General features: G+C 47.7%; 1 protein-coding gene across 1 annotated transcript in view; it reads left to right on the forward strand.

Annotated features, from left to right (window-relative positions):
- The first annotated feature begins 2,805 nt into the window (after positions 1-2,805).
- The window catches only part of PSAP (prosaposin), a 32,710-nt gene continuing 8,211 nt past the window's right edge, over positions 2,806-27,304 (forward strand). Inside the window, exons 1-7 of the mRNA XM_052640089.1 lie at positions 2,806-2,928; positions 20,291-20,424; positions 22,500-22,574; positions 23,130-23,255; positions 24,177-24,380; positions 24,745-24,888; positions 26,005-26,061. Of these exons, the coding sequence (XP_052496049.1) occupies positions 2,889-2,928; positions 20,291-20,424; positions 22,500-22,574; positions 23,130-23,255; positions 24,177-24,380; positions 24,745-24,888; positions 26,005-26,061 (780 nt within the window). The 5' untranslated portion in view covers positions 2,806-2,888. The remainder of the gene's footprint in view (positions 2,929-20,290; positions 20,425-22,499; positions 22,575-23,129; positions 23,256-24,176; positions 24,381-24,744; positions 24,889-26,004; positions 26,062-27,304) is intronic.

Raw genomic sequence — 27,304 nt, forward strand, 5'->3', positions numbered from 1 at the left:
AGACGGCAGCCCACCAGGCTCCCCCGTCCCTGGGATTCTCCAGGCAAGAACACTGGAGTGGGTTGCCATTTCCTTCTCCAATGCATGAAAGTGATAAGTGAAAGTGAAGTCGCTCAGTCGTGTCTGACTCTTCGAGACCCCATGGTCTGCAGCCTACCAGGCTCTTCCGTCCATGGGATTTGCCAGGCAAGAGTACTGGAGTGGGGTGCCATGGTTGGTTCGGGCTCTGTGAATGCAGTAACTCCAGCAAAGTGGGAGCCTGTGACCTGAAGGTCTCCAGGTTTCCTCTTGGCTTGGGGTCTTGTAACCTCTGCATGGAATGCTTTGCCTCCTTCACTGATGAGGAGCTGGGGACCAGGCTGTGTCCTGGGACCCCACATCCCTTGCCCTTATCTGGCTGTTTGGGTGATGTGCCCCGTGCTGTGCCTGGACTTAGAAAGCCTGTGGATGGGGGCAGCCGTGCAACCTCCATCTTGCCACTGAGGCCAGTCAATGAGGCATCCAGTTTAGACCGAATCTCGTCCCAACTTTACTCAGCTCTTTCACATCACCCACTGCAGTGCACACTTCCCCATCCCACTCCCCAGTGGGAAGTAAGAGCCGAGGTGTGGGGGTGGTGGTGGAGGTGAGGCGGAGGAGGTGGGCCAAAGGCGCCGAGACCTCTGTCTGTGGCCTGTTCCTAAGATTGTCACAGATGGATGGGACCCTGGGTCTGCCCCTCCCTGGTCAAGTGTAACCTTGGATAAATGCCCTTCCCATTCCAGGTCTGAATTTCTCATTCGGTACGATGATGGAATGAGACTGAAAGATCTTTAAGGGTCTGCCCTAAAATTAGGCTGTGATTTCCTTCCCTTCCTTCCTTTGAACTTTCAGGTACTTGTCCTTTGGGGGATGGTGAGGTGAGGATCATCATCTCTGTGCTCAGAACCAGAGGGTCAAGCATGGGTAGAAGGCGAGGGGTTTTATGGGCCACCCAGGCCTTTCTCATTCTGGAGTAAGATGACAGTCGAGCACTAGACAGGGGGGCGGGGGCTGCTTCCTTCTCCCACAAGGCCACTGGCTGATTTTTAGCCTGGTTCTCAATTCCCGCTTCACTTCTTGTTTCCTTCTCCAATGACTCATGCGTTTCCTATCCTCCCCCATCTTGCTCCTCAGTCGCTTTGCTCCACTCCCTCCAACTCCAGGACAGACCTTAGTAGGGCCTTGGGATGGAGCGTGTTTGTTGGGAAGGAGAAATTTTCCCTTCCCTTCTTTGGTTCGTTTTGATTGGTCAGATAATTAAAATGATGTAAGGCAGATTAACAGAAAGTAAAATTTAATTTCATTCTGTTCAGGAATCCCACAAACAGGAGCAGGTCAGAGACAGAGAGGTAAAATGAGATATATACCCCATCTTGAGATAAGGAACAGAGTAGGGACCTGGGACTTCCAAGAACAGGAGGGTCACCCAGAGGCAGATAAGAGCAGATTTTTTGGTAATTAGGGATCTGCCCTGCCATATAGATGGAGGTCATGTAGATAAAATGTGTCCCTGGTAATAACTCTCTGGGAAAATATTCCCAATTCATTTTATTTTTTAAATTTCCGATTTAAATTCTTCTAGGTAGTTAAGCAAGAAGCAGTAATTTCTCTCAAGTCCACAGGGTCTCCATTGCCTTTAATTCAAAAGACAAGTGTGTTTGTGCCCAGTTGTGTCTGATTCTTTGCGACTGTAGCCCGCCAGGCTCCTCTGTCCATGGAATTCTCCTGGCCAGAATACTGGAGTCGGCTGCCATTTCCTACTCCAGGGGATCTTCCCAACCCAGGGATAGAACCTGCATCTTTTGTGTCTCTTGCATTGGCAGGCAGATTCTTCACCACTGCGCCACCTGGGAAGCCCCTTATTACCCATTGTATGTGCGTGTGCTAAATCGCTTCAGTCCAGTCCGACTCTTTGCCACCCCATGGACTGTAGCCCGCCAGGCTCCTCTGTCCATGGAATTCTCTAGGCCAGAATACTGGAGTCACTTGTCATGCCCTCCTCCAGGGGATCTTCCACCCAATATCAATTCTCATTCAGCCAACCATGTTTTACTTTGTTGACGTGATGACAGTCGCTAGTCAAAAATAGTTTAAGACCTAAGAGGGGAAAAATGAAATAGAAAACCACTGTATGGCATTTCTTAAACTAACACGTTGGATGGGCGAAAGACACACATGCCGAAGTGGCACATCTGAGACCTGCCGTGAAACCCTACAGATCTACTATTGTGAGTCACAGGGAGAAGGGATGGTGGATGGAAGATGTGAAGAGGGAAAATCAGGGACCAGAATGAAGCTACGCGCTAGCCCAGCCACTTAAATACCATGAATGTCAATTTAGGAGACAGCTTTGGGTCAGGTGGTGAGTTTGAGTTCTGACTGTGAGAGCTTAGAAAAAAAGTAAGAATTGAAACCTTTTCAATTCTCGGCTGAAAAATGGCCCTAATAACAGAAAATGGCACGTCAGAGAAAAAAGGTGAGGCTTGAAAGATATTTTATATAAATAATCCCTCCCGTCTTCAATGATGTATTCTTTTTTGATGACCCCTCCCTCCTGCCGCCCCGCCCCGCCGCCCCGCCGCCCCGCCGCCCCGCCGCCCCGCCGCCCCGCCGCCCCGCCGCCCCGCCGCCCCGCCGCCCCGCCGCCCCGCCGCCCCGCCGCCCCGCCGCCCCGCCGCCCCGCCGCCCCGCCGCGCAGGCGCCCTGTGTGGCGCTGAGTCAGGCTGCGGGGGGGGCGGGAATTCGGACCCGCCCGGCGGGGATCGATCTTGCGCTTGCGCAGTGGGCGGCTCTGGGGCGGAGCAGGTTTATATTCGCCGAGAATCAGCTGACGCTCTGCATTGCAGACTGCGGAGTCCGGTGGCGCCATGTACTCGTTCTTCGTCCTGGCCAGCCTCCTCGGCGGGGGTAAGCCCTGGGAGCCCCACCCCCCCAGCCTGGGGTAGGGGTCCCCCGCAGAACGCGGCCCGCTGGTCCTGGAGCGGGCTGTACCGGGCCTCGCCCCTCAGCTCTCCGTAGGGATTGGCTCGGGGCGCGCACCGCGCAGGCGCGTGCGCAGCGCCTGGTAGCTGCTGGGCGGCGGAGGGGCTGCTGCAGGCCGTTGGAAACCTGGTTGCTAAGGGTCTGGGTTCCGGCGGGTGGGGCAGTCGAAGTAGCGTCTCCCTCAGGGCTTAAGTGGGCGTGGCTAGGGCTCACCGGGGCCGTCCCGTAAACTCCGTCCTGCTCTCGGGGTGGGCTTGTAGGGTGACCCCCTCCAGCAGCTGTGTTCTGCTTCTGCTGGGCGCACGTGATCGAGATGGACTGGAGCCTCAACTTCTGGACAGACCGGCCCTGGGCCTTTCTTGCCCCAGTTTTTAAAAGTATTGAAGTTGCAGGAAGCACAGAAGTTTTATGAATCTTCTGTGTTGATGCTTATCTTTGTATCCGTGTTTACTCTTCACCCTACATCTCGAAGATGGTATGAGGGTTTTGTTGTTCGCAATGGAGCCCTCCTTTCATCTTGCGTGGCCATTGGCCGGCTTTGGCAGTGGCCTTTATTTTGGTGAAAATGTAGGTACCTGAGAAGTTGGCGCTACACAGCAGTATTATTAAACCCACTAATTGTCCTGAAGTAGTACTAATGGTTGTTAAGATCTCTACAGGGCCAAGCTTGAGAACTAGCTGCACTGCCTTCCTGGAATTAGAAAGAGCCCTATGCCCTCCCCACACCCTCAGCCTTTGTCTTCACATCTTAACCTCATTTAAATCATCATGGCAAAGGGCACGGAGTGAGATAAATAGAGATTTTAATTTAAATACAGAGAGGTGCTTTTACAAATCCGGGTGTTTTCAGATAATAGCCCACTGAGGGAAATAAATCGGATCTTTACAGCCATTCCCAGTTTCTGTTTCTGGTGAAATGTTATTTAAGGGCTCGCTTCCATTTTAACTCATGCAGCAATCCAAATTTAAATTAAACCATAACAGAATGGATGACAGTTGATGGAAAAATCAAAGAAATAAGTTATTTATAGGTGAGATAAATTTAAGGTGTATTTCCTCAAATTAGCTTTCAGCAACTTCCAGGAATGTGTCTTAACCTTAAACCAAGCTCCTAACCTTGTTTTACTTGTGGATTATGAAAGGCGATCAGTTTATAAAGATTTTTGGTTTATAATCACTGAAGAAACTTTTTCCTGCTGAGGTTGATACTGCTTGTTATTCCATGGTGTAGTCTCTAATTTATCTATACTGATTGAGAACAATTATTTCGTTTTTCAGTATGCAATTTTTCTTCCTGGCAGTGAGTCATTCCTCACAAGACCCCTTAGGGGTTCTGAATCACACCACACAAAGAGGAAATGTAAAGTCCTCCTCTGGTACAGTATACATGGGAGTGTGGCTAACCAGACAGTTAACCTAGACACCTTCATCCCAGAGCACTTGGGAGATAGGAGTGTGTAATAATGTGCTCTAACCTTGCTGCCCAGCCTTCAGGATTACGGCAAGGTCATGCTCTGAACTGGAGAAGGAAATGGCAACCCATTCCAGTAGTCTTGCCTGGAAAATTCCATGGATGGAGGAGCCTGGTAGGCTACAGTCCATGGGGTCACAAAGAGTCAGACACGACTGAGCAACTTCACTGGTTCATACTCTGAACACAGTGTGTGAATGCCTGCTTGCTTTGACAGTTCTGGCCTCAGTGTAGGTTTTTGAAAAGATAAAAAATGTTTAGGATTGATGTTGAGCTTGTTAATGAAGGTGCCTGGTGACGGCAGCCATCATCTGCTCCCTGAGAGCGTGTCATCTGGATCTGCAGAGGCTTTCTGCTTTGTGTTTCAGTGATGTCCTGGTGGTAGAGATGTTTGCTTTTGAGTTACTTTTCCAATCATCCTGTTGCCTGTCCTTTTTCTCCACCTGGAAAAGAAATGGCAGTGATGGTATACTGAGAGAAATGGAGAGTGCCTCCTCTGACTGCTCAGGAATGAAGATACCGAGGCCCCCAGAAATGATTCCCCCAAACCGTAGGCCATTTACTGGGGAAGTCAGAATCAGAACCCAGGACTCCTGACAGTGCTTGCCCTTTGTCTGTCCTTGCATCAACATGAACTGCTTAATTCTTTACAAATTTACTGGGCTGTAATTTACACCCAGAAAAGCACATTTTAAGTGTACAAATTGAGGTATTGCTGCCCGTGAGCAAGCCCACTCCAGAAGCCCCTGTGCCTCCCATCTCTAACTTATCCCAAAGGAAACCACTCGCTTAGCTTCTAGCACTGTCGATGTAAAAACCCAACTGCTGTTTTTGAGATTTTTATACATGGGATCATAGAGTGAGGATATACTATTGGGTGATTCTTCTAGTAGAGAAAGGCAGGCCCAGCGTTAATGAGGTGAAAAGTATAAGACCTGTGGCTTGGCGTCTGGGAGGTGGTACATATTCCCTACAGCTTAGCTGCCTGTTACTGTCACTTGTGTACAGGCTAGCCACCTGAACAGTTTGCCCAGCACTGAGGCAGGTAGCTCTCTAGGGATGCTAGAATGTATTATGTACAAACTTATATTCGTTTGATAGCTGCTCTGAAAGTCTTTTTTCCTTATCGTTGGCCTTGCTGGGTCATCGTTGCTGTGCTCGCTTTCTCTAGTTACAGTGTGGGGGCTTCTCACTGCAGTGGAGCACGGGCTCTGGGTGTGGGAGGGCTCAGGAGCTGTGGCTCATGGGCTTAGTTTCCCCACGGCAGGTGGGATCTTAGTCCCCAGGCCAGGGATTGAACCCATGTCACCTACATTGGCAGGTGGATTCTTAAGCACTGGACCACCAGGGAAGTCCCGTGACAGCTTATTTTTATTAAGATGTTGTGTGCGCGCATGCTCAGTCAAATCTGACTCTTTGTGACCCCACAGACTATAGCCCACCAGGCTCCTCTGACCATGGGATTTTCCCAGCATGGATACTGGAGTGGGTTGCCATTTCCTCCTCCAGGGGATCTTCCCGACCCAGGGATTGAACTCGCATCTCCTGCATTTTAGCAGGCAGATTGCCACTGAGCCACCTGGGAATCCACTTATTAAGATGCAAACGTGATTATGGGATGCCTGCTGAATATCATCAGTTCCAGTTTTCACCTGTCAGAAGGTGAAAGTGTTAGTCACTCAGCTGTGTCCAACTCTTTGGGACCTTGCTGCCGGTTTCTTCTGCCTATGGGATTCTCCAGGCAAGAATACTGGATTGGGTAGCTATTCTCTTCTCCAGGGGATCTTCCTGGCCCAGGGATCGAACCTGGGTCTCCTGCATTGTAGGCAGATTCTTTACTGTCTGAGCCGCCAGGGAAGTCAGTTCCAGTTCTCATCTGTCAGGAATTTGGACAGTTTCCCTGTTTATCAGTTTTTAGTCAGAATCAACATTCATAGTAATATGAATATAATTCGTGAAGGGGTTATTTGTATTAGCCAGTCAAGGATTTAGTAATGCTATATTTAGTTGCATTTGACAAGGTGTATCCAGTACCACCTGTGATAACTGAAGTGTATTGGATCAGGTGGTCTGAGTTTTCCTAAATCAGGAAGGGGAACTTGGTCCTACATTTTCTTGAGATGTGAAACCGTGGAATGGCTGGGCTGTGGCTTGACTGGATTGGGAAGAGGAATGGCGAACAGGGAACTGCTGGCTGGGGAAAGCACCTAGTAAGGCATGGGACGTTCTCAAGACCAAGACCTTGCCTCGTTGGGCCGGTGTGCGCTGCAGCTTCTGGAGGCGAGTCTTCCAGCGTGGGCATTCTAAACCTAAGCCTTGGTCCTGACACCCATGATTTGGGTCTTCCTCCTGGATGGAGGGTCTGGATTTTTCTTGCGCTTTTTTTTTTTTTTTAATCCTTTAAAAACTGATGGTTAATACTGTAGTGATTGGGATGAAGAGTGTGTTGGCAAAAGCACTCATTCCTTTACTTCTGTTTATTGAAGTTTCAGAAAATAACCCCTGAATTGTGACCTTGGGTAATGGCCTGTGCACTGAAGAATAATCTGTCTAAATTTCATGTTTTCTTGTGGAATTTGTAGTTCTTTAATATGGGAGTGACGTGATACTGTGGAATTGAAGTTTTAACTAAGCACACCACTGCCTGTATGACCCTGGGCAGTTTTCTGAAACTGCCTCCTCATCTGTAAAGTAGGACTGGTAGTCATTCCTATCTAACTGGGCTGTAGTGATGCTTTCATAGCTTGCTGAATGACAGGGCCCAGGCACGGAGTGCTGTAAGCTTTGTTGTCACGCCATGTATGGAAGCAGTGCGTGTTTGGTAATGTCCTTGTTCTGCCGGCGCAGCGAACCCTCTCATCTCAGCCCTTGATTTTGTGATGTCTCGTGCCTTCTTTCATTTCAGAAAATGTTGTAAATTTAACAACAAACAAAATTACATTGACTTGTAAATGTGTGTGTTGGTCATAATTACTGGGTCAGAAAACAAACCAGGGTAGGTAGTCAGCCATTAGGAAGGAGGTGGGAAAGAGTTTGGCTCGGCAGCCAGACTCTCAGTTTATGGATCAGTCTTTAACAGAGCAGCCCAGCAGATCAGGTTGGCTCCTGGCAACCTGACTGCTCAGATTCTAGGCCCATCGTCACTAACCATGGTCCCCGGAGCCTGTTCCACACCCCCTCTGCGACCTCTCACCCCCAAGTCTGGTTCCCTGTCCATCAGTGGAGGTGAACTAATTAGGTAATAACTGCATATCACAGACAAAGGGCAGAGAGAAAAGTCTGTCTCCCTCCTACCACCTTCCCCCCCACCCCCACCCTCGGGCCTTTCCCAGAGGCACCCTGGTACCAGCTTCTTTAGGAACCTCCCTGGTTACCTACAGGTGACTGGGTGTATAATTTCCCTTCTGTTTTTCTTTTTAACACAAATACATATTACACTGACTGTTTGCTCCTTGCTCTTTTTTTTTTTTCTTTTCAATCATGGAGCATCCTAGACATCCAGAAAAGTAGAAGAGAAATTATAATGAAGACCCATGTATATTTGTTGTTGCTGAGTCGCTAAGCTGTGTCCGACTGTTTGTGACCCATGGACTTCTGCACTCCTGTCCTTCACCATCTCCCAGAGTTTGCTCAAACTCATGTCTATTGAGTCAGTGATGCCATCCAACCATCTCATCCTCTGTCATCCCTTTCTCCTCCTGCCTTCAATCTTCCCTGGCATCAGGATCTTTTCCAGTGAGTCAGCTTTTTGTATCAGGTGGCCCAAGTACTGGAGCTTCAGCATCAGTCCTTCCAATGAATATTCAGGGTTGATTTCCTTTAGGATTGACTGGTTTGATCTCCTTGCAGTCCAAGGGACTCTCAAGAGTCTTCTCCAACACCACAGTTCTAATCCCCTAGTTAAGATATAGAACAACCCACCTCCTTCCATAGATAACTGCCTTCCTGAGCTTGGTATTTATCATCCCCCTGAAGGTCTATCTTTATACTTTCATGCATGTAAGTGTGATTTTCAGCAGGTATGAGTGGTATTGTTCTGGATATTTTAAACATTTTATAAATAATACGTATTCTTGGGGTTTTTTTTTTTTTTTTTTTTGCTAGTGAGGTTCATTTTGAAAATTTAGGTCTGTTTCATTCATTTTCGCTAAAGTAAAGTATTCCATTTATATGATACTTATTTTCCATTCTGTTGCTAGACATTCAGATTATTCCAGTTTTATTTTTATGCTGTAAATAACTGCTGTGCACATGAATAGACACTTCCTTACAGGATATACCTAGGAACATAATTGCTGAGTTGTAGAGTATATCTGGGCTTCCCTGATGGCTCAGATTGTAAAGAATCTGCCTGCAATGCAGGAAAATGGGACTCGATGCCTGGGTCAGAAGAATCCCCTGGAGAAGGGAATGGGAATCCACTCCAGTATTTTTGCCCGGAGAATTTCATGGACCGGGCGCCTGGCAGGCCAGAGTCTATGGGGTCATAAAGAGTTGGACAGTATCTATTTCCATCTTAATTAGAAATTGCTGAATTAATTTCTAAAATGATTTTAGGAACTTCTTTTCCCACAGAATATGCAGTTTTTAGTTACGTTATTAACATTTGATCTCAAACTTGAAATTTTGCCATAATAGTAAAAAAATGAGGTGGTTTTGCATTTCTCTCTATTTATATCTTTATAGAATATCTTTGTATTTATATCTTTATATCTATTTAGAGTATACAGATCTATACTACTTACCTTTCTAAAATTTTTTTTTTAATTTTGGAATAATCTTAGATTTACAGAAAAGTTGCAAAGCTAGTGCAGTGAGTTTCTGTACAGCCTTCACCCTGTGTGCCCTGCCGTTACCATCTTGTGTAATCACTGTACACTTGTTAGAAGTAAGAAATTAAACTGTTAACTGGACTGCATGGGCATCCCAGGTGTCTCAGTGGTAAAGAGTCTGCCTGCCAATGCTGGAGACTCGGGTTCAATCCCTGGGTCAGGAAGAGCCCCTGGGGGAGGAAATGGCAGCCCCCTCCAGTCTTCTTGTCTGGAAAAGCTCATGGACAGAGGAGCCTGGTGGGCTACGGTCCATGCGGTCGCAGCGTCGGAGACAACTGAGCGCGCATGCAGATCGCACACTTTATGTGGATTTTACCACTTTTCCCACTAAGCTCGTGTTTTTGTTCCAAGAGTGGATCCAGAGTACCACATTGCACTTCAGTTGTCCTGTCTTCTTAATCACTTTCTGCTTCCCAGCTGTTTAAAAAAGTAGCTGCAGCGTATTTTGTTGTATAGATGTTTCGATTTGGTTAAACCTGTTGATGGACATCTGTGTCCCAGAAAAAGTGAGATGGGTTCTAATGACACTTCTAAATTTTAAAGTTGAATTCTGGTCATATTTGGATAGATACTGCTTTTGAAAAGTAATTCTTTACATGACAGGAGATGTTATAGAAAGTTCTTTCGGCCAGTCTTTGTGATGTCACTTATTACAGTAAAAAAAATAAAAGATAAAAGCCAAAACGAAACTCCTGTAACAGCCATGCTGGGCTGCTGTCCTGCGTGTGCAGGCGCTGACGCCAGAGGGCCGTGTAGGGGGGAAACCTGCAGTTTATCGTGCGCGGTCACGTCTTCTGGTCCCTGGATACTCTGAAGGGTTCTTCTCCCTCTCCTGTCAGGTCAGGGCTGCTGAGTTACTGTTGCTCAAAATTTGTGCGTTTGTGTTCTACCGGTCTGGGACATCTTCCTTTTCAGATAATCGTGTGGTTGCTCTCTGCTGAGCTGTTGTCCACTGCTCTGTCTGAAGTGGCTGTGCCACCTGCCCTCGTCTTGCTTTTCCTTAGCTTCATTTCTCTTTGTAACGCTCAGCTCTGCCTGGCATCGTGTGATGTGTGTTTATTTGTTGTCTTGGTCACTTATGGATCTGCAGCATGTATAACAGTGTTCAGCACCTCGTAGGTGCTCAGCACTGCTGGACTGTGGTGTGAGGCAGCGAAAGTAGATGTCAGCTCCGCAAACCTAAATGCTGGTAGCACCAGGTCTTTGTCACGATTAAGCAAAGCATTTTCTTTTATTAACTGAAACTAATTTTGAGACATTGTGTTTAGGAGTTGCCAAATCAGGAGTGACTTTGGATTCAGGTGATACTAGTTTGTGTCCAGACTAGAAACTGCCCGTCCCTTGTCCTCCAAGCTTGCTGGAGAGGATTTTGTGTAGGGAGTAGGGACACCAGAGCCGAACATGACTTAGATACCCCTGGTGGCCCTGATAATTTCTGGAAGTTATTTCCCCTCCTTTTGGTTCCAGAACTTGATTGTTTATAAATGTTTTAACGCAGTGGTTCTCCAACTTGTTGGTCTCAGGATCCGTGTGTATTCAGGAGACATTGAGAGACCCCCAAAGAACTTTTCTTAATGTGGATTATATCTGTTGATGTTTACCATCTTATAAATCGACACAATTTTAAAAATAATGCTTAAAAAAATAAATCCATTACATGTTAAAATACTGTGATTTTAATGAAAAATAGCTCTTTTCCTAAACATAAACATACTTAGGGAAGGGAACAGTTTCTTTTACATTTTTGCAATCTTTTTAACCTCTGGCTGGACTTTCAGTTGCTTCTGCAGTCATTCTTTGCACTGTCACATGTCACATATTTCTGGAAAAATTCCACTGCTCCTTTGTGGGTGAATGAGTGAACAAGGCAACTAGCATCTTCATATTACTCTTATTATGAGGATTTTGACCTCACGGACCCTCTGAAAGAATCTTTGAGACCCTCAGGGTTCCATAGACCATGCTTGGAGTGTGAACCACTGGTGTAGCTGATTTGCAGGTGTCAGAGTAGGTGACCCTTCCCGAGAGTTCACTGTGTGCCCAGCTCTCTTCAAGGACATTTTTGCTTAAAATCGATTTTATCCTCACAAGAGCCCTCACAGGTGAGAGCAAGTAAGTCAGAATGCTGGGGGCATTCTAGTATCCTGCCCTCATCCATGCTGTGGTCTGAATTTTAGATTTTGGCATTTTCAGTGAAGGTGGTATTCTTTTTAAGTGTTAAGTAAGTGAAAGTTGTTGTAGACACACAACGTGTCTGACACTTGTTTTATTTTACATTTAATTTATTTGGCTGCGCCAGGTCTTAGTTGCAGCCCGCAGGATCTTTAATGGAGGCATGCGAACTCTCAGTTGCAGCGTGTGGAATCTGGTTCCCCGCCCAGGAATCAAACCCAGGCCCCCTGCGTTGGTAGCGTGGAGTCTTAGCCACTGGACCACCAGGGAAGTCCCTGGAACTTTCTAGTTAATAAACAATCAATGTGGGATAAGCCTGGAACACTCCTTATTAGTGGAGTTTGCATGAAAATCTTTTTTTTTTCTTTTAAAGAATATTTTCTTCTTCGGGGTGCCGAGACCACCTAGCTGATCAGCAGGGATGGGGTAGAGCCCGGACTGACTGCTGGCTGAATTGACTCCTGGGCCGTACCCTGGGCCACGCGGATGTGCGTTTTTGACCCCTGCCTATACCCATCCACCTGGCTGGGTGTTAGGCAGTCCTGTCTGGCCCTGCGGCATAATCTTACCTGAGGTGATTTAAGTTCATCTCTGATCGTTAACCTAATAGGTTGACATGTTGGAAGAGCTTTTGCTGATAGTTTATATTGCACTAGAGTGCTCTTGTTTTTTTTTAATCTCTTTATTGGAGTATAGTTGATTTACAGTGTTGTGTTAGGACTGGAATGGTCTTGAATGAAGGAGATAGGAATTTCTCTTCCCCAAATTAAGTATGCCAAGTTGAATCGTTCTTTTACAATCTTAAGATCACCTTGCCCCTCAGTGTGTGTTGCCACACAGGGCCGTGTGCCTGAGCATCCTGTTGCTTTCTTCACAAGGATTAATTTCTTCCTAGAATGATCTGGCTTATGAGGAAAATTTAGAAACATGGCGGCAGCGGGAGAGGAGAAAGAAGGAAGAAAGAACCTTTGTCTTAAGAAACAGAAATAATAGCTTATCTGGGCCAGAGGTAATGGCATGTCAGCCTAGGGAGCTTGAAGGCTTTATTGCCGCAGATTTCTTTTGTGATAAGAGGAATATTTGGACCTTACTTCCTCCAGATCAAGGCAGGCTGCCTCTAAGCTAATGCCATTCTGAATGATTAAATGGGCAGTGTTTTTATTCAGCTCTGTGGAATGTTCTCCAAAAGCAAGATCCTATAAAGAAGAGACAAATGTTCTTTGCCATCGAAGTTATTTGTGACACCAGCTGTTTCATCGAGTAGTCAGTGTTGACTGCGTTGTATTATCTCCTTGCTCTTAGGGAACCTTAAGTGCACAAACCTGAGGTAGATGCTGCCCCTTCTGGGGTTCATCTCTCTTGGTTTCCTAGCAACCTGCTTGTTGCCATGGCAGTGCATTACCCAGGCATCAGATCCACTGCCCTGTGGAATGTGTGCTGAGTGTTCTGATTATTGATACAGGGAGGCTGCTTTCATTTTCTGTAACACCCTCCCCCCCCTTTTTTAAATAATCTCACTCGAACAGTATTTAGCATATGTTATCGGAAATATTTAAAAAGAAAAGATTTTATATGGCTAAAATAATAAGACTGATTGTTGTAACCAATAGGGCATAAAATACACATTCTAGGAATAATTATCCCCTTCATTCTCAGGTTGTTTTTGAAAATCTTTGTCAATTATGTTGTGTACATGGATATTTAAATATCCTTAATGAAGTTAAGCCTTAGTAAAGACTTATCATTTGGAGACTATTTTGGTGAGTCAGGTAGATGATTAAGCTGCTATTAAAGTTAGCCGTCAGTTAACTGCAGGCAACAGAGACCTAGAATAATGATGGCTTAAATATTATTGAACTGTTCTTATTTATCATAGTAAGTTCAGGAGCCAGGCAGTCTAGGGCTGGTATAGTGTTTCTACTTCCAAAAGAATTCAGAGACCCACATTCTTCTAGGTTAATGTTCAGCATCCTTGAAGTTTAGCCCCTTTCTTTATGGCTTATCCTGGCTGCCAGAGTTCCTGCCATCACATTTGTCTGTAAAAGTTCAGTAACCTCTCCTCGCATCCACCCCATCAGCCAGAATGTGGTTTCATGGCCAGATCTTGCTAAAAGGGGAACTGGGAAATGTGGCTTTTAATTTTGGCAGCCTTATATGTAGCTAAGAATTTGTAGTTCTGTCCCTTTGAAACAGGTGGAGAATAGATACAGGGAGTAACTTGTGGTCTTTGCCACACTGGGCGATAATTGTTCCCTATAACAGGTTGTAAGATTTAACAGTTTTTTTCTGATTTTTAAAGGTAACATGAAAAAAGGTTAATTTATGCCAAAACATAAAAATTAGAATGTGACCACCTCCCTTTGTCATCTCCCCCTGGTTCACCATGAATAACAAGCTGGTTTATAATCAGCTGAGCTTCTTAGGCACTAGGCACTGTCAGTGCTTCCTCTGCTTTCTCATTAGTCTTCACAGAATTCCTGAGAAGAGGGCACGCTTATTTTCCATATTTTGCAGGTAATTGTGGCATTAGTGAGTGGTCTGAGGCTTGGCTATCGTAGACAGCAGAGCAGGGGTTTCTTCAGGTCTGTCTACCCCTGATCACCAGGGCAGTGATCATGGTGCCACACTGCTTCCTGCCCTTCCAGAGAAGGAAAGGTTTTGAAAGGGCTTTTTAAAAAGGTGGGTTCCAAAAATATTTTGAACAGTGGCAGCTTTCTTGGGATTGGAGGGCAGTCAGCCTGTAGCTGCAATTACATGAACTGCGGAAAGCATTTCGCTGGTGCTCTTACCGGTATCTCGCTGGGCACCTCTCGTTTTTGTTCATGCAGGGCTTCTTGTTTAATCCCTAGATACGCAGTGTCTGCTCCTGGGCTCATTAACAGTATAGCCTGTGCTTCGCTCTCCTTTTGATTTCTGGGTCTTAATTTAGCAACCAGCAACTTCTGAGGTTGTTGGGGTGCAGCTCTCCAGGTTGTTGAGGTGCCATTTAATGACCTGATTAAATGTAGAGAAAGCATACTGAACAGCCTTGATTCAGCTGTTTGTGGAATGCTTGTTCTGGGCAGGATAGTGGACCTGAGAAAGATCTGGTTACTGCTATGGACAGTAATAGTAATGGTGCTCGTTGGACTTTCATAGCTTTGCCAGCCCTGCACTAACTTTGTTTTACAAATAGATTAATTTTTACAAATCCCCTGAAGTAGGTACTCATAAAAGGCCCATTTTGCAGATTGGAAGACTAAAATTCTGACAGTCATGTGACTGGAAGTAATAGAGCCAAGATCTGAACCTTCACTGATTTCAGAGCCAGTCTGGTAGGGGATAAATTAAAGATTTATATGTAAATAAAGATTCCAGAGAGATGATGGTAAGGAATGATGGTTGAGAGAGTAGTACTCTGGCAGTTGAAAGTGCATAGTTTTGTCATCCTGTTTCTCAAAACAACCCAGTAAAATCCTCACTTAACAGATGAAAAACAAACTCAGAAGGATAATGGTTTGCTTGAGGTCATTTGGACAGGTCTTGCAGGAGATCTTGTTTTCTTTTCAGTATACCACGTTTTAACTTAGACAGTGGATAAGTTGCTTTAGAAGCCTCATTCTAAACTCGGGATTTAGTTCCTTCTCACTTAAGAAGTCATAGTAAGAGCACCTGAAACATACATGGCTGTGGTGAGCTCTCACCACCCCCCACCCCCACCCCCACCCCGGTCTCACTGAGGATTTTTGGTCAGAGTCTAGAGCTGCCACAAGCAAAGCCCATGGCTGATCGGCTCATGGCAACTGTTCTCAAGACAGTAGAATTCCATTGCAGCCCATCTTTGATGACTTACATATGGAGTGGTTTAGAACACATCTGGTTATTTTCTTCTAAGCCTGGGGAGTAAAAACGGAATAGCATACCCACCCCTTTCCTAAGGAAATAACAACTGAAGTCTTTGAAAAAAAGCAAAACCAAAACCCTGTTCTAATAAAATGGAACTTGGCTGTGGTGTTTAGTGACTCTGAGGCCATTGTTGGTCTGACTTCAGCCCACCAGTGCTTGTCACCAAGGGCTCAAATGCCAGGCCCTTGAACTAAGTGCTGGCCTCACCCTGAGCAGTGATCCTACTTAATATGACTGACTTAAATCAGAAATCTCCAGGGGGTCAGGCAGACATTCTAAGAACTTTCTTCGAGTTCAGCCTGTTGCCTCAGAGAAGGAAGTTGGTATTTGGGGGCAGTGTGGGAAGATCAAAATAGAGATGAAAGCTTTGCTGGGAACATGTTTTGAGAAATAACACCTAAGAAAGTAGTTTAGGGTAATTTCAACATTGGTTATATGTAAATACTGAATGTCATTTGCCTCGTTATTATGAGAGTGAAGACTTGAAGCCCTGAGAGGTCCTCCCCCCTCACCACTCAGGATCCCGCTTGCGCAGAACCCCTCACAGGTTGGGCATTTCCTTTGCTTGGTTGCTCCTGCTCTTGGCTAGGTCATCATGTAATGAGCCAACCCACTCCCTTTTTACATCCTGTGGATGTTAATGTTTCTTACCTTGAGCTGTGGTCTGCTTCCCTTCACCTCTCCCCGCTGCCCTGAGGCGTGAGGTCTGGGGTCCGGACCCACTGCTCAGAGCAGGTCTGCCCCCGTGTCCAAGGTGGAAGGTGTCCTTGGCCTGTGATGGTAACTGTGCATGTCCTGGAAACCTTCTGTTTCCCAGCTGAATGCCTCCAGTCTCCCAGGGGCCTCACCTTCCCACCTGCGCGCCCCTCACTGTCCCAGGAAGTAGGCACGTACCCGTGTTCTGCCTGCCTGTGTCCCCGGGTCCTGACCCCCACCTCCGTCCTCGTGCTGTTGGCTCTTGCTGCCCTGTTCTCTCTCCCAGCTGCACAGACTTCAGATTTAAACCTAACCCAGAGGGTTTTATTTGTCCAGCTGTCCCCCTCATTCCGTGCTGCCCCGCTCCCTGCTTGGTCTTTCTGGGTGGAGCCTTGCGCTCCATTAGGTGCCCGTCATCCGGATCTCCCACATCCCACCTGGTGGCACTAGCGTGTGCTGTCGCCCACGGGACCCATCACAAGGGTGCCAGCTGGGGTCCTTCCCAGTGGGCCTGAGATCTGCTTCAGCCTGGCTCCTGAAAAGAGAAAGCCCGGTGCTTTCCCTTTATAAAGAGCACTGCCCTCCCCCCCGCCCCCGCCCCCGCCCCTGCAGACACACACCCCGTCTCTCCTTAGATAGTCTTTGAGGTGCCACTTCATTTTTCAGTTTTGAAGAAGCCGCCCCTGGCTGCCGCAGGCAGTTTGGCATCCTCCTTGCTGCTCCCAGGCCTGCACTGCAGTGTCTGTCCCTTCTGCTCTGGGGTCCAGGAGTCTGTCTGTCTTCACCTTGATATCCCACCCAAGGGCCCTGTGCTTGTCTCAGTGGGGTTAATGATTACATCTTCATTTTAGTTGTCCCATTTCTATGGAGAAAAACCATGCTTACCGCTAGAGCTTGCTCTGTGCACAGCTGTTGAGAGCCCCTTGAAGGGGTGTGAGGGTTTTGTGTACAAGAGCATTTTCTGGGGAAAGGATCTGTGTCCCGAACTTGTTCTGACCCAGTGTTTGGTTCCAGGAGACCTGCTCCTGGAATAAGCTCTGAACCTCAGCAGGCAGCTTGCTGGCATCACCAGGCTTGTTTCAGCCTCTTTACCAGCCTGAGAAAACGCAGCTGTTTCAGGTCATTTTAGGAAATCCCACCACAGGCCATTTTAATAATATGCTCCTTTGTAAATTTGGCTTTAGGTTGGAGGTAAATGGGGATGTCTAGCTGAGAACTGAATTTCTAGGAGCTGGGACTTCAGTTTTCATTTCTCAGTGTCCATGAAGTCTCTTAGGTGTGGATTGGGTGACCTCTTAGGTCTACCAAATGGGCTACCTTGCATCTTTTTTCTCTATTTCTGAGGTGCAGGCTTTTTATTACTCAGTAACTGTTGGAATTGGGAAATGACCTTGGGTTCTTGGTAGCTTGACCAATATCAGATAAAGGGGGCTACTTTTTTAGTCTAGAATGGCTTGGCCAAAACAAGTAGCAAAGTCTTTAGAGCAGGTGGTTACTACTTCAGGTTCCTAAGGGAGTAAAGAAGTTCCAAAGCATTCCTGCTGCTCGGGCCTGTGATGGTGCATTGTGTTCCTGAAACCTGATAGATTTCGGTCAGTTCCCAGCTGGGACAGTTGGATGAAAGTTGTCCGGGACTGTGTGTTTGTAAGGATGGAGAATGGTGGTCGGGCCCTGTGCAGGCAGTGCTGTTCACTGGCCCTGCTTTTATCTGCTGAGGTCCGTCCTTCTGCTTCCCTGTACCACTGTGTGTTCCTTTGCGCAGAGACTCCTTTTGCAGACTCCTCTTGATAATTGGCGCTCTCTGTGTGGAGATGGAAGCAGGCAGTGTGTCTTTGCGGGTGCCATTCAGGAGAACCCCGAGACCGCTGCCTGGGAGGAGCGTGGGAGGTGCTAGTGGTAGCCGCCAGGTCTGGGGGTGTCTCTGTGGCTTCCTCACTGCTCGGAGCCCTTACCCTCGCGACCCTGCCCGCTCCGCCCTCCGCACCTGCAGCTGAGGGCCCAGCCCCGCTCGGCTCTGTTAGGGTTCGCTGTCTGGGGAGTGCGGGGCTGTTATGAACCTGGCACGTGTCTTCCCACAGAGACCAAACCAGACCAACAGCTTTTGGCATGCGGCCAGTTCTGTCGAGCTCATGAACTGGTTGCGGGTGGTGATGTTTTTGCTCCGAAAGGTCAGAGAGGGCTGTAATCTGGCCAGCAGATTGGGAATTCGTTTGTTGGTGTCAGCAGGGGCGCACGTCATCTGACTCGAGCTTTCTGGTAATGTGCGACTCCCATCTTGGCATGAATAGTTTGTGGAACTAGAACTAGGCTTGAATGCTAGTAAAGTGTTAGAGCAACGGCATTTCCTTTCTCCTGGAGGGAGGGCGCCTGGCCACCCTCATTGTGTGTAGCCCATGGTGGGAGGGTGGGTGTGTGAGACAGGTGTCTGTGGAACTTGCCGTGCCCTCCCTTGGGTTACTGGGTGAAGCAGCGTGATGCCTGAGGTGCTGAGTCTGTTTACCGGCTCTGGGGTTTTCTTCCCAGACCCGCCCCCCCCCAAATGCTTTCTGTTTGCAGTATCAGTTAGTTCAGCCCTCTCATGATATATGCTGGAATTTGAGCCCTGGGCAGTCGTCCATCTACGGGCAGCCTGATATAACCTGTAGTTTCCTAGTGAGGTGTGAATGTGAGAGTTTTCTTGCTGTTTCTCAGTTACAGAATTAAGGAATACCATAGACCTGTTTTAAGAAAAACACACAAGCTGTCTCAGGCACTTTATAAAGTGTTGTTTAAAAATTACACACAACATGCCATTGGGAATTAAATAATTTCGCCAACCACATTGTTTTATTTTCTGATTTTTCTAAAACCCCAATATCATATTCTTTTTGAAATTTTTTCTGTTTGACATATGTTATCTTTATAAGTATATTTAGCAGCTGCATATTTTGGTAAGAATATCACTAGTTTCCACCGATTTTTTGACCATTCGGCTTACATCTGCCTTTTTTTTTAATATCGTAAATTTTACTTAATATGTATACTTATGCGTGTCATATTTTAACTGTTAAATTACTGTATTTCCCAACAGTGTCTTACTTATTTGAAGAGGAATTTTTCTCTCCAGTTCTTAAAATACATTAATACATTTTGAGAAGTGCTTACCAGTCACACTGCTGTCAGCCTTATAATAGTGCATTTTCACCACAAATTTGTCACTGTTTTTTGACAAGGTTTTTGTTGCCCCTTAGCTGTTCGGAAACATGGTACCTTCTCACTTTAACCTGCATTTCTTTGGTCCCAGGTGACTGTCTTTTTTTTTTTGGCTAATCCCATTTCTGTGGCTGTGACTTCCATGGAGTACTTCCCTTGTTACACCATAGATGAAACTCCACGCGTGCGACTGGTTTCAAGTGGATACACGTACACTTTGTGGTATCTCAGTGGCTATGTAGTCTTGTTTTTTGCTAGTTGATTTGTTTATATGCAGAAACTCACCCAGTTGACTTATAAAGGGTCTTGTCTACTACAACCACATTCAGTTCAGTCGCTTAATCGTGTCTGACTCTTTGCGACCCCCTGGGCTGCAGCACGCCAGGCTTCCCTGTCCATCACCAACTCCCGGAGCTTGCTCAAACTCATGTCCGTTGAGTCGGTGATGCCATCCAACCATCTCATCCTCTGTCGTCCCCTTCTCCTGCCTTTAATCTTTCCCAGCATCGGAGTCTTTTCCAATGAGTCAGTTCTTCGCATCAGGTGGCCAAAAATATCGGCATTAGTCCTTCCAATGAATCTTCAGGACTAATTTCCTTTAGGACTGACTGAGAATGCAAGAGCCGTTGTTTTATAGGCTGTGAATCTTGGTGGTCTCATTACAGTTTTTTAAACTTTGGCTATTTTTCATTCTGTAGAAGTTTGAATCTTGTTTTTAAACCTGCCAGTCTTATTTTTTGATTTTATTTTTACACTTTGTGGAAGTTTATAAAGATTAAAATGACTGGTCTGTTGCCTGATACTGTCCTAAAAATAGTGGTAGAGGAAAACCGTTATTGAACCAGTGAACCAGATGGGTGGTCCCTCCCCCCGGGGACACAGGTGGCAATGCAGCTCCTTGGCTATGTGACTCGCGCCTCCTGTAGCTGGTGAGGGGCGGCCGAGTGTCCCCACAGAGTGCCAGGGCCCTATCCCGGGGCAGCGAGGGAGGCGGGCCTCGTGGGAGCGGGCCACGTGCTCACGCCGGTTCTGCTTGCAGCTCTCGCCAGCCCCGTCCTGGGCCTGAGGGAATGTACCAGAGGCTCGGCCGTGTGGTGCCAGAATGTGAAGACGGCGGCCGACTGCGGGGCCGTGCAGCACTGCCTGCAGACCGTCTGGAGCAAGCCGACTGTGGTGAGTGTCGTCTGGAGCTGCCGCCCTCCACGAGGCGCTCTCTCCTGCCTCCTCTTGTTTGCTCCTCCTGATGACCCTGGGGAGGCAGGACCTGTTTGTGGTGGGGTGCGGATCTCTCAGGGAGTGATGGAGAGCTGGTGCGGGGAGGCCCCGCTCCAGTCACTCAGTGTCTTCATGCGCAGACAGGGCGGGCGGCCTCCGCTGTGTGCTCCACTGTGTCCTCTCTGCCCCAGATAAGGTGTGGCTGCCGTTCCCGGGGCTGCACCCATGGGTACAGCTCTGCCCTTGCCACTCATGCAAAGTAGATGCTAAGCTTTTGAAAATCTTTTCCCCCTCTTTTGGTATTTTCTCTCTCTGCCTCTCAAACAGGCACATCATTGATTCAGACCCTAGAGCTTGGTACCTGTCGAGAATTTTATTTCCAGCTACAGCCAACCTGGAAAAGATGCCACTGATTTTTCCTCTGAGCAGTGGTAAATATATAGCACATGAATGTGGGGAAACTCTTGAGATGTGACAGACCTCAAGTGCGCACTCCACGCAATCTGAACCTTCTCAGGAGATGCCCAAGCTCTGCTGGCTGAGTCAGCCGACTCCGGGAAGTGCTTCCACCCATGGTACAAGCCACGTTTGACTGTGTGGAGCTTGAAGTCTTAAAACTTGTCAGTGGCTCCTAGTACTTCACATAGAGAAGAACTAATTAAATAAGATTGCTCTTTAAGTTTCTGAATTCACTCTTGACCTGCCGTCTGTGGCCAGAATTTCAGATTTTGTTTCTCATTTGCTTCTGGTCTTGTTTTTAATACTGCTTCCTCTTTTGAAGTTCAGTGTGTCATGCGGGGAGCTTTTTAGATATCTCTCTCTCGACAGGACAGTCTTGTGGACACCTGAACCTCGCGGGCACTCATTCGGGATGCCCGAGTGGCCCCATGCATGGGATTAGCCTGATTAGGCCCGAAGGTTCAAGGCGGTTTCTCTAAGTGCAGCTGGATTCACAGGTGTTCCTTCATCTCACCTGTGTCAGTTGAGACGTGTCAGTTCCTTCTTTATGGGTTGAGAATCCTTTGACATACAGAAGGGAACACTGCACAAACTTTGAGGACTGGCTAGACTTTCCATGGTCCTGGGCCACGGAGGGATGCCAGGTTTTCCGTCTCTGAGCTCTGCAGTGGTGACACGTGGCCCCCGCTGGCGTGCAGCATGGCCCAGGAGGTGGAAAGCAGGTGAAGGACTGGCAATGGCGCCGGTGTGAGTGTGCAGAGGGTCTGGCTGGGCCTGTTCCCTGCCTTCCCCTTCTTTCTCTGCATCACAGTACCAATTTTCTCTGACTTTTGCTATTCTGATTTCCAGTTGGTTTTTAAAAATAGTTATCTACTTAGGCTTCCCTTGTGGTTCAGCTGGTAAAAGAATCCGCCTGCAATGCAGGAGACCAGTGCAGGAGACTGGGTTCAATCCCTGGGTGGGGAAGATCCCCTGGAGAAGGGAAAGGCTACCCACTCCAGTATTCTGGCCTGAAGAATTCCAGGGGCTGTATAGTCCATGCAGTCACAAAGCGTTGGACACGACTGAGTGACTTTCACTTCACTTAGCCAGGTCTTAGTTGCAGCAAGCAGGATCTTCAGTGGACGCGTGCAAACTCTTGGTTGTGGCATGTGGGATGTGGTGCCCTGACCAGGGGTCAAACCCAGGCCCCCCTGCATTGGGAGCATGGAGTCTGAGCCACTGGACCACCAGGGAAGTGCCTCCAGCTGGTAGATTTTGAGCCTCAGTTTCCTCACAGACGTGCTGTGAGTAGGTATATGAAATGTGGCTGGCACCAGGCGCACTGAGCGAGGTGCTGAGGGGTGGGGGGCACTCTGTACTTCCCACAGGAGCGTGGAGTAGTGATCGGCCACACTGATCCTCCCCTGCAGTGTCCAGTGCTTCTTACCTAGGTTGGGGACTGGCCCGTGCCGGTGTGTCAGAGGTGGCCCTGGCTAGATGGAATGAGAAAGAAGGCCGTGGTGATGTTCACCTGTGAGCGATGTGAGTTTTGTCCTACAAATACGGATCTCTCTTGTGTTCTTTCCTCTTAGAAATCCCTTCCCTGCGACATATGCAAAGATGTCATCACTGCAGCTGGTAACCTGTTGAAAGACAACGCCACCGAGGTGAGCCGCCACCAGTGTGTGTGACCGTGTGTGAGTGGCGGCTGTGTGGCCGTGGGTTCCTCACAGAGCTGTGATTCTGGGGTCCAACTAGGAATGGTCCAGGCCCAGGTGGGAAATAATTGTCCCATGGGCCACAGACTGTTTCTGTCATGTAATCCCCCTACCCCCGTCCTTTAGAAATATAAGAACCTTTCTTAGCCGCAGGCTGTACAAAAACAAGCTGTGTGTGCTTGTTTGCTGACTCCTGAGCTCAGCATTAAATGCCCACGGTTGACAGGGATTTTGTATCACATGCTGTTAACCTTTAGGTCCCATTTTTGGTGATTTCTGCTCAGAGTTCCCTGTGCCTGTGAGACTGCAGGTCCAAACATCTCTATTTTGAATAGTGCTTGCATCTGCTTTCTGCCTCATTGTTCTAACAGAGCCACGGCTCCTCACTAGCCCTCTCCCATGTCCTTTTCCCTGAGGGCCACTGGAGCTGGAGGCCTCTTGCGTTCAGTCTGTTGGTGGAGAAGAAGTCCATTCTGGTCTGACTCTTGCCTCTGTCCTCTCTAGCAAGAGATCCTCGTGTACTTGGAGAGGACCTGTGACTGGCTCCCTAAGCCGAACATGTCTGCCTCCTGCAAGGAGATCGTCGACTCATACCTCCCAGTCATCCTGGACATGATTAAAGGACAGATGGTACGTGATGGAGAAGAGCCTCTTTTTTTAGGGCACCTCTGGAGCCAGGGGAGGTTCCCAATCAGATTATAATGACCACGATGGAGAGTTCATTGATAGATTGGGGTTTTGTCAACAGATCTTTTCTACAGTTTTAACATCCAGAATGGCTTTGGCACAGCAGGCCGCTCAGCTTGTAATGTTCAGGGGTTGGGGTGGGGGGAGTATAGGAAATATGGGAACTCATAGAATTATTGAGGGAATCTAAACTGGTGTAGCAGTTACAGGTGTTGATTTGATAACTCATGTCAGCCATAAGGATGCTCGACTTTCAGTTAAGTATCTGTTATGCATAAACCACACGTCATAGGTTGGGTTTTCAGCAAGGAACAAGGAGCCAAGTTCGTGAATTTGGAAAGACTCTAAAAACCTCTAGTGGGGCAGGGGTGTCCTGGGCGGGGGTCACCACAAGACCTCGGGCCATGTTCCAGCATTGCCAGTGTAGTGTGGAGCCCGGGGAGGGGTTCACGGGCGAAGCGGCAGGATCCTTGTTCAGAGGGGTTGGTCTGAGCCTTCCCCAGCTGCAAGAGGGGAAGCTGGCGGGACGGTCAGGTATGAGATGGGAGGCGGGTAGGGGAGGCGGAGAGCTGCACGTTGTCTTAGAGGATAAATGGACTAGGCTTGCTGGTGGATGAGACTGCAGGCAACGGAAGAGTTAGTCATGCCTTCCAGGTTTGTGGCCCATGCCTCTGAGAGGACGGTGGTAGAACCATTTGTTAAAATGGAGCTGCGGAGGGTTGAGTGGTTTAGTTTGAGGTGCCTGTGAGCTGGGCACGGGCATGTGAGTCAAGCCAGGAGATAAGGAAAGGGAGAATTCTGAGGCACCAGGTGGCCTGTTTGCTTCTGGGGCAAGGGTTTCCATTTAGGCCTCTTTCCTCCCAGAGCCATCCCGGGGAGGTGTGCTCTGCTCTCAACCTCTGCGAGTCTCTTCAGAAGCACCTGGCGGAGCTGAATCACCAGAAACAGCTCGAGTCCAATCAGATCCCGGAGCTGGATATGGCGGAGGTGGTGGCTCCCTTCATGGCCAACATTCCCCTCCTCCTGTACCCTCAGGACGGCTCCCACAGCAAGCCCCAGCCCAAGAAGGTGAGGCGACGGGCCAGGCTGCCCAGGGCCCCGTTTGGGGGTGGGGTGGAACCAGAGCTGAGACACAGAAGGGGCAGTGTGTACAGTTCTGAAACCGGGGGCTCATTCCTTCACCTGACTCCACAGTCACACCAGCCACCTTTCAAATGGTTGAGCCACGGAGATTCTGAAGAACTGGGATGTTTCACCCGCCCCCTTTCCTGTTAAGTTTCACTGTAATAAATGCCCATGTGATTTTAAACTTCAGTCTCTTTAGAGCCTATAAAAGCACATCAGGAACTGGTGCTATAGTATGAGCATGTAGGAGTCTGAATACCCTGAGCTGTTCGAGGCGGGTGTGTAGCCTAACCACCCGTCTGTCTAGGCTAACGGGAACGTCTGCCAAGACTGCATTCAGATGGTAACCGACGTCCAGGAAGCTCTGAGGACCAACTCCACCTTTGTCGAGGCCTTGGTGGACCACGCTAAGGAGGAATGTGACCGCCTGGGGCCCGGCATGTCCGACATGGTGAGCCTTGCCTCCTGCATCGCAGGATGTTCTGGGCCAGGGAGCTGGGCTCTGGAGACAGGAGTGGGCCAGCCAGGAGAGCTCACTTCCGGGGTACCACTTCAGGTTCCACCTAAGGGCCCCGAGGAAGAGATTTTTCTTCTTTTCTCTCAGTTGCCACGTGTGTGAGGAACAAGAATAGAACCACGTAGAACCCTGGTTTGAAAGGTTGGGCTGTCGTATATTCATAATTTTAACTGCTGTCCCTGCCACCAGCAGGGTGGTTCCCTGGGGGAAGCTCAGGCCCCTGGCTGGCAGGAGGCTCGCCCAGCACCCCTTCTTTAACTCTGGAGGATGTTGGTCCTGTGGACTCAGAAATTCTGTTAGCTCCATGAAGGTTTTATTTCTTGGACCCTGCTCACATTAACCACACTCAGGAGATGGACATCTTAAACCAAATGCTATTTAATGCCCGACAACGAGGAAACTAAACCTCTGTTAGACCTGGGCTCCCAGGTCTGGGTTCTAAAGCCACCTTTCTAGGTGGGGCTCTGGAAGCTAAAGGTCCCTTTCTGTCCACTAAAACCTGGGACTCTTTTAGCCTCATTGAAGAGTCTTTGTATATTTGCTATGTCAGTTGGCTTCCCCAGGCTAACCTCTGAGGGCTGTTATATCACCCTCCATTTTCTCACTTATAGACACTTCACAGTCATGACCAGAAGGTCTGCAAGAAATACCTAGATATTTATGAAAATCATTGTAACTTAACTGGATTATACTAGATTTAAACTTTATAATCCTAAGAATGTGTTATATAAATTTGGGAAATAATCTCAAATTGATCAGTGTATCTCACACTTACCCTAAATTGCCCCTGAGTAGTTGCTGTGTGACCTTGGGGAAAGCAAGGGCCATAAAAGGAGATTGGAGGACCTCATCTCTAAGGGCCTTTGGAAAACATTTTCAAAACACTTTGGCATTTTTTTGTCTTATTGAGGCTGCCCAGAACAGACATTGATAGGATTCTGCTCTTGGAAACTTGCCTTGATATTTGCATATTGACACTGTTGGAAAGGCTGGGGTGTTGGTGTATTGCTGTAGCAGTGTTTCACTAAACGTCTGTTCCTGTCTCCCCAGTGCAAGAACTACATCAACCAGTATTCAGAAATCGCTGTCCAAATGGTGATGCATATGGTAGGTGGTGGGGGAAGCTCCTTGTTGGTGTTTCTCTTTGTCTCAGGCGGTGATTTCTAGGATTTTGAAAATTGTGCAGTTTATTTTCCCTTTTTTACCTTTGAGTACTGAATTAAACCGAAAGGAGCCCTCTTTGAGCACCTGCAGTTGAGTACTGCCCCCTCGCGTTCCCCGGGCCGGAAAAAGGCAGAAGCAGCCTGACCCTCGGGACTGCCACGATGGCTTCCTTGCAGTTTGTCTGCTTCTGTGTCGTGAGCCGGCCATGAGATTTCTGGCATCTGGCTTTCATTCTGGGACCCATGGGAATAGTCTGCTCTGTAGCTCGGCCAGCCTGAGGATTGCTCTGTTGTAGCCTGAGTTCTGAGCGAGGAGAATCCGCCTCCCATGGTTGGTCCTCGCTCTGCAGCAGAGTCGGCTGTGGCTGCTGCTTGAGCCAGTAACTGCTGCCCTTGCTTCTGATACATCCAGGTGGTTGGGGGTGGTCCTCCACTATTAGAGGCAGAAAACATCCATTGCGTGGAGGGAAGCCAGCTAACTCCATGCAGGGAATGGTACAGAGCAGGGTTGTCTGAAGGCATCCTCACACAGGGAAGATGCCCTGGCCTCCTAGGATCTAATCTGCAGCGGGTGAGGGGTGGGTTGTATTCAATACCGCATTTCTCTCTGTCATGCTGACTTCCTAACCGCCTTGAGATTGGCCTACAGTTCTCAAGTTTGTTCTCTAACCAGGGATCAGAAAGCTATGGCCCAGTAATTTTATTAGAATATAGTGATGCCCATATTTGCACTGAAATAGTAGGGTTGAGCAGTTAGGAACTTAGGGCCTGTAAAGCCTAAGTGAGTTACTTTCTGGTCTGATCTGACCACTCAGGGATTCCATCAGGCACAAAAGAATTTTTGTGGAAATATTACTCACACCCTGCCTTGTTGTAAAAATAGTTTAAAGGCAAAAGGCTTTTGCATACAAAGACGTGCGGCTAAAGCAGGAAAAAATAAGCCTTTGATGTGACGTGGTCTGGTTAAGTGCTTCGTCATAGCTAACAATATTTTTATTCTTTTTAAAACTCATGCTACATAGACATACTTGGAAATAGGAATAATTACCCATATTTTTGCATTTTTGTCTAAACTTGTCTTGGTCATTAGATATTCTGCATGTACAATTGTTAAACGGCTGCATAATATTCCATTGTATAGATAAAATTCCTTATGGCTGGTGTTGAGATTATTTTCAGGTTTGCTC

This window comes from Budorcas taxicolor, chromosome 5 (genome assembly GCF_023091745.1).
Source record: "Budorcas taxicolor isolate Tak-1 chromosome 5, Takin1.1, whole genome shotgun sequence".
NCBI lineage: Eukaryota > Metazoa > Chordata > Mammalia > Artiodactyla > Bovidae > Budorcas > Budorcas taxicolor.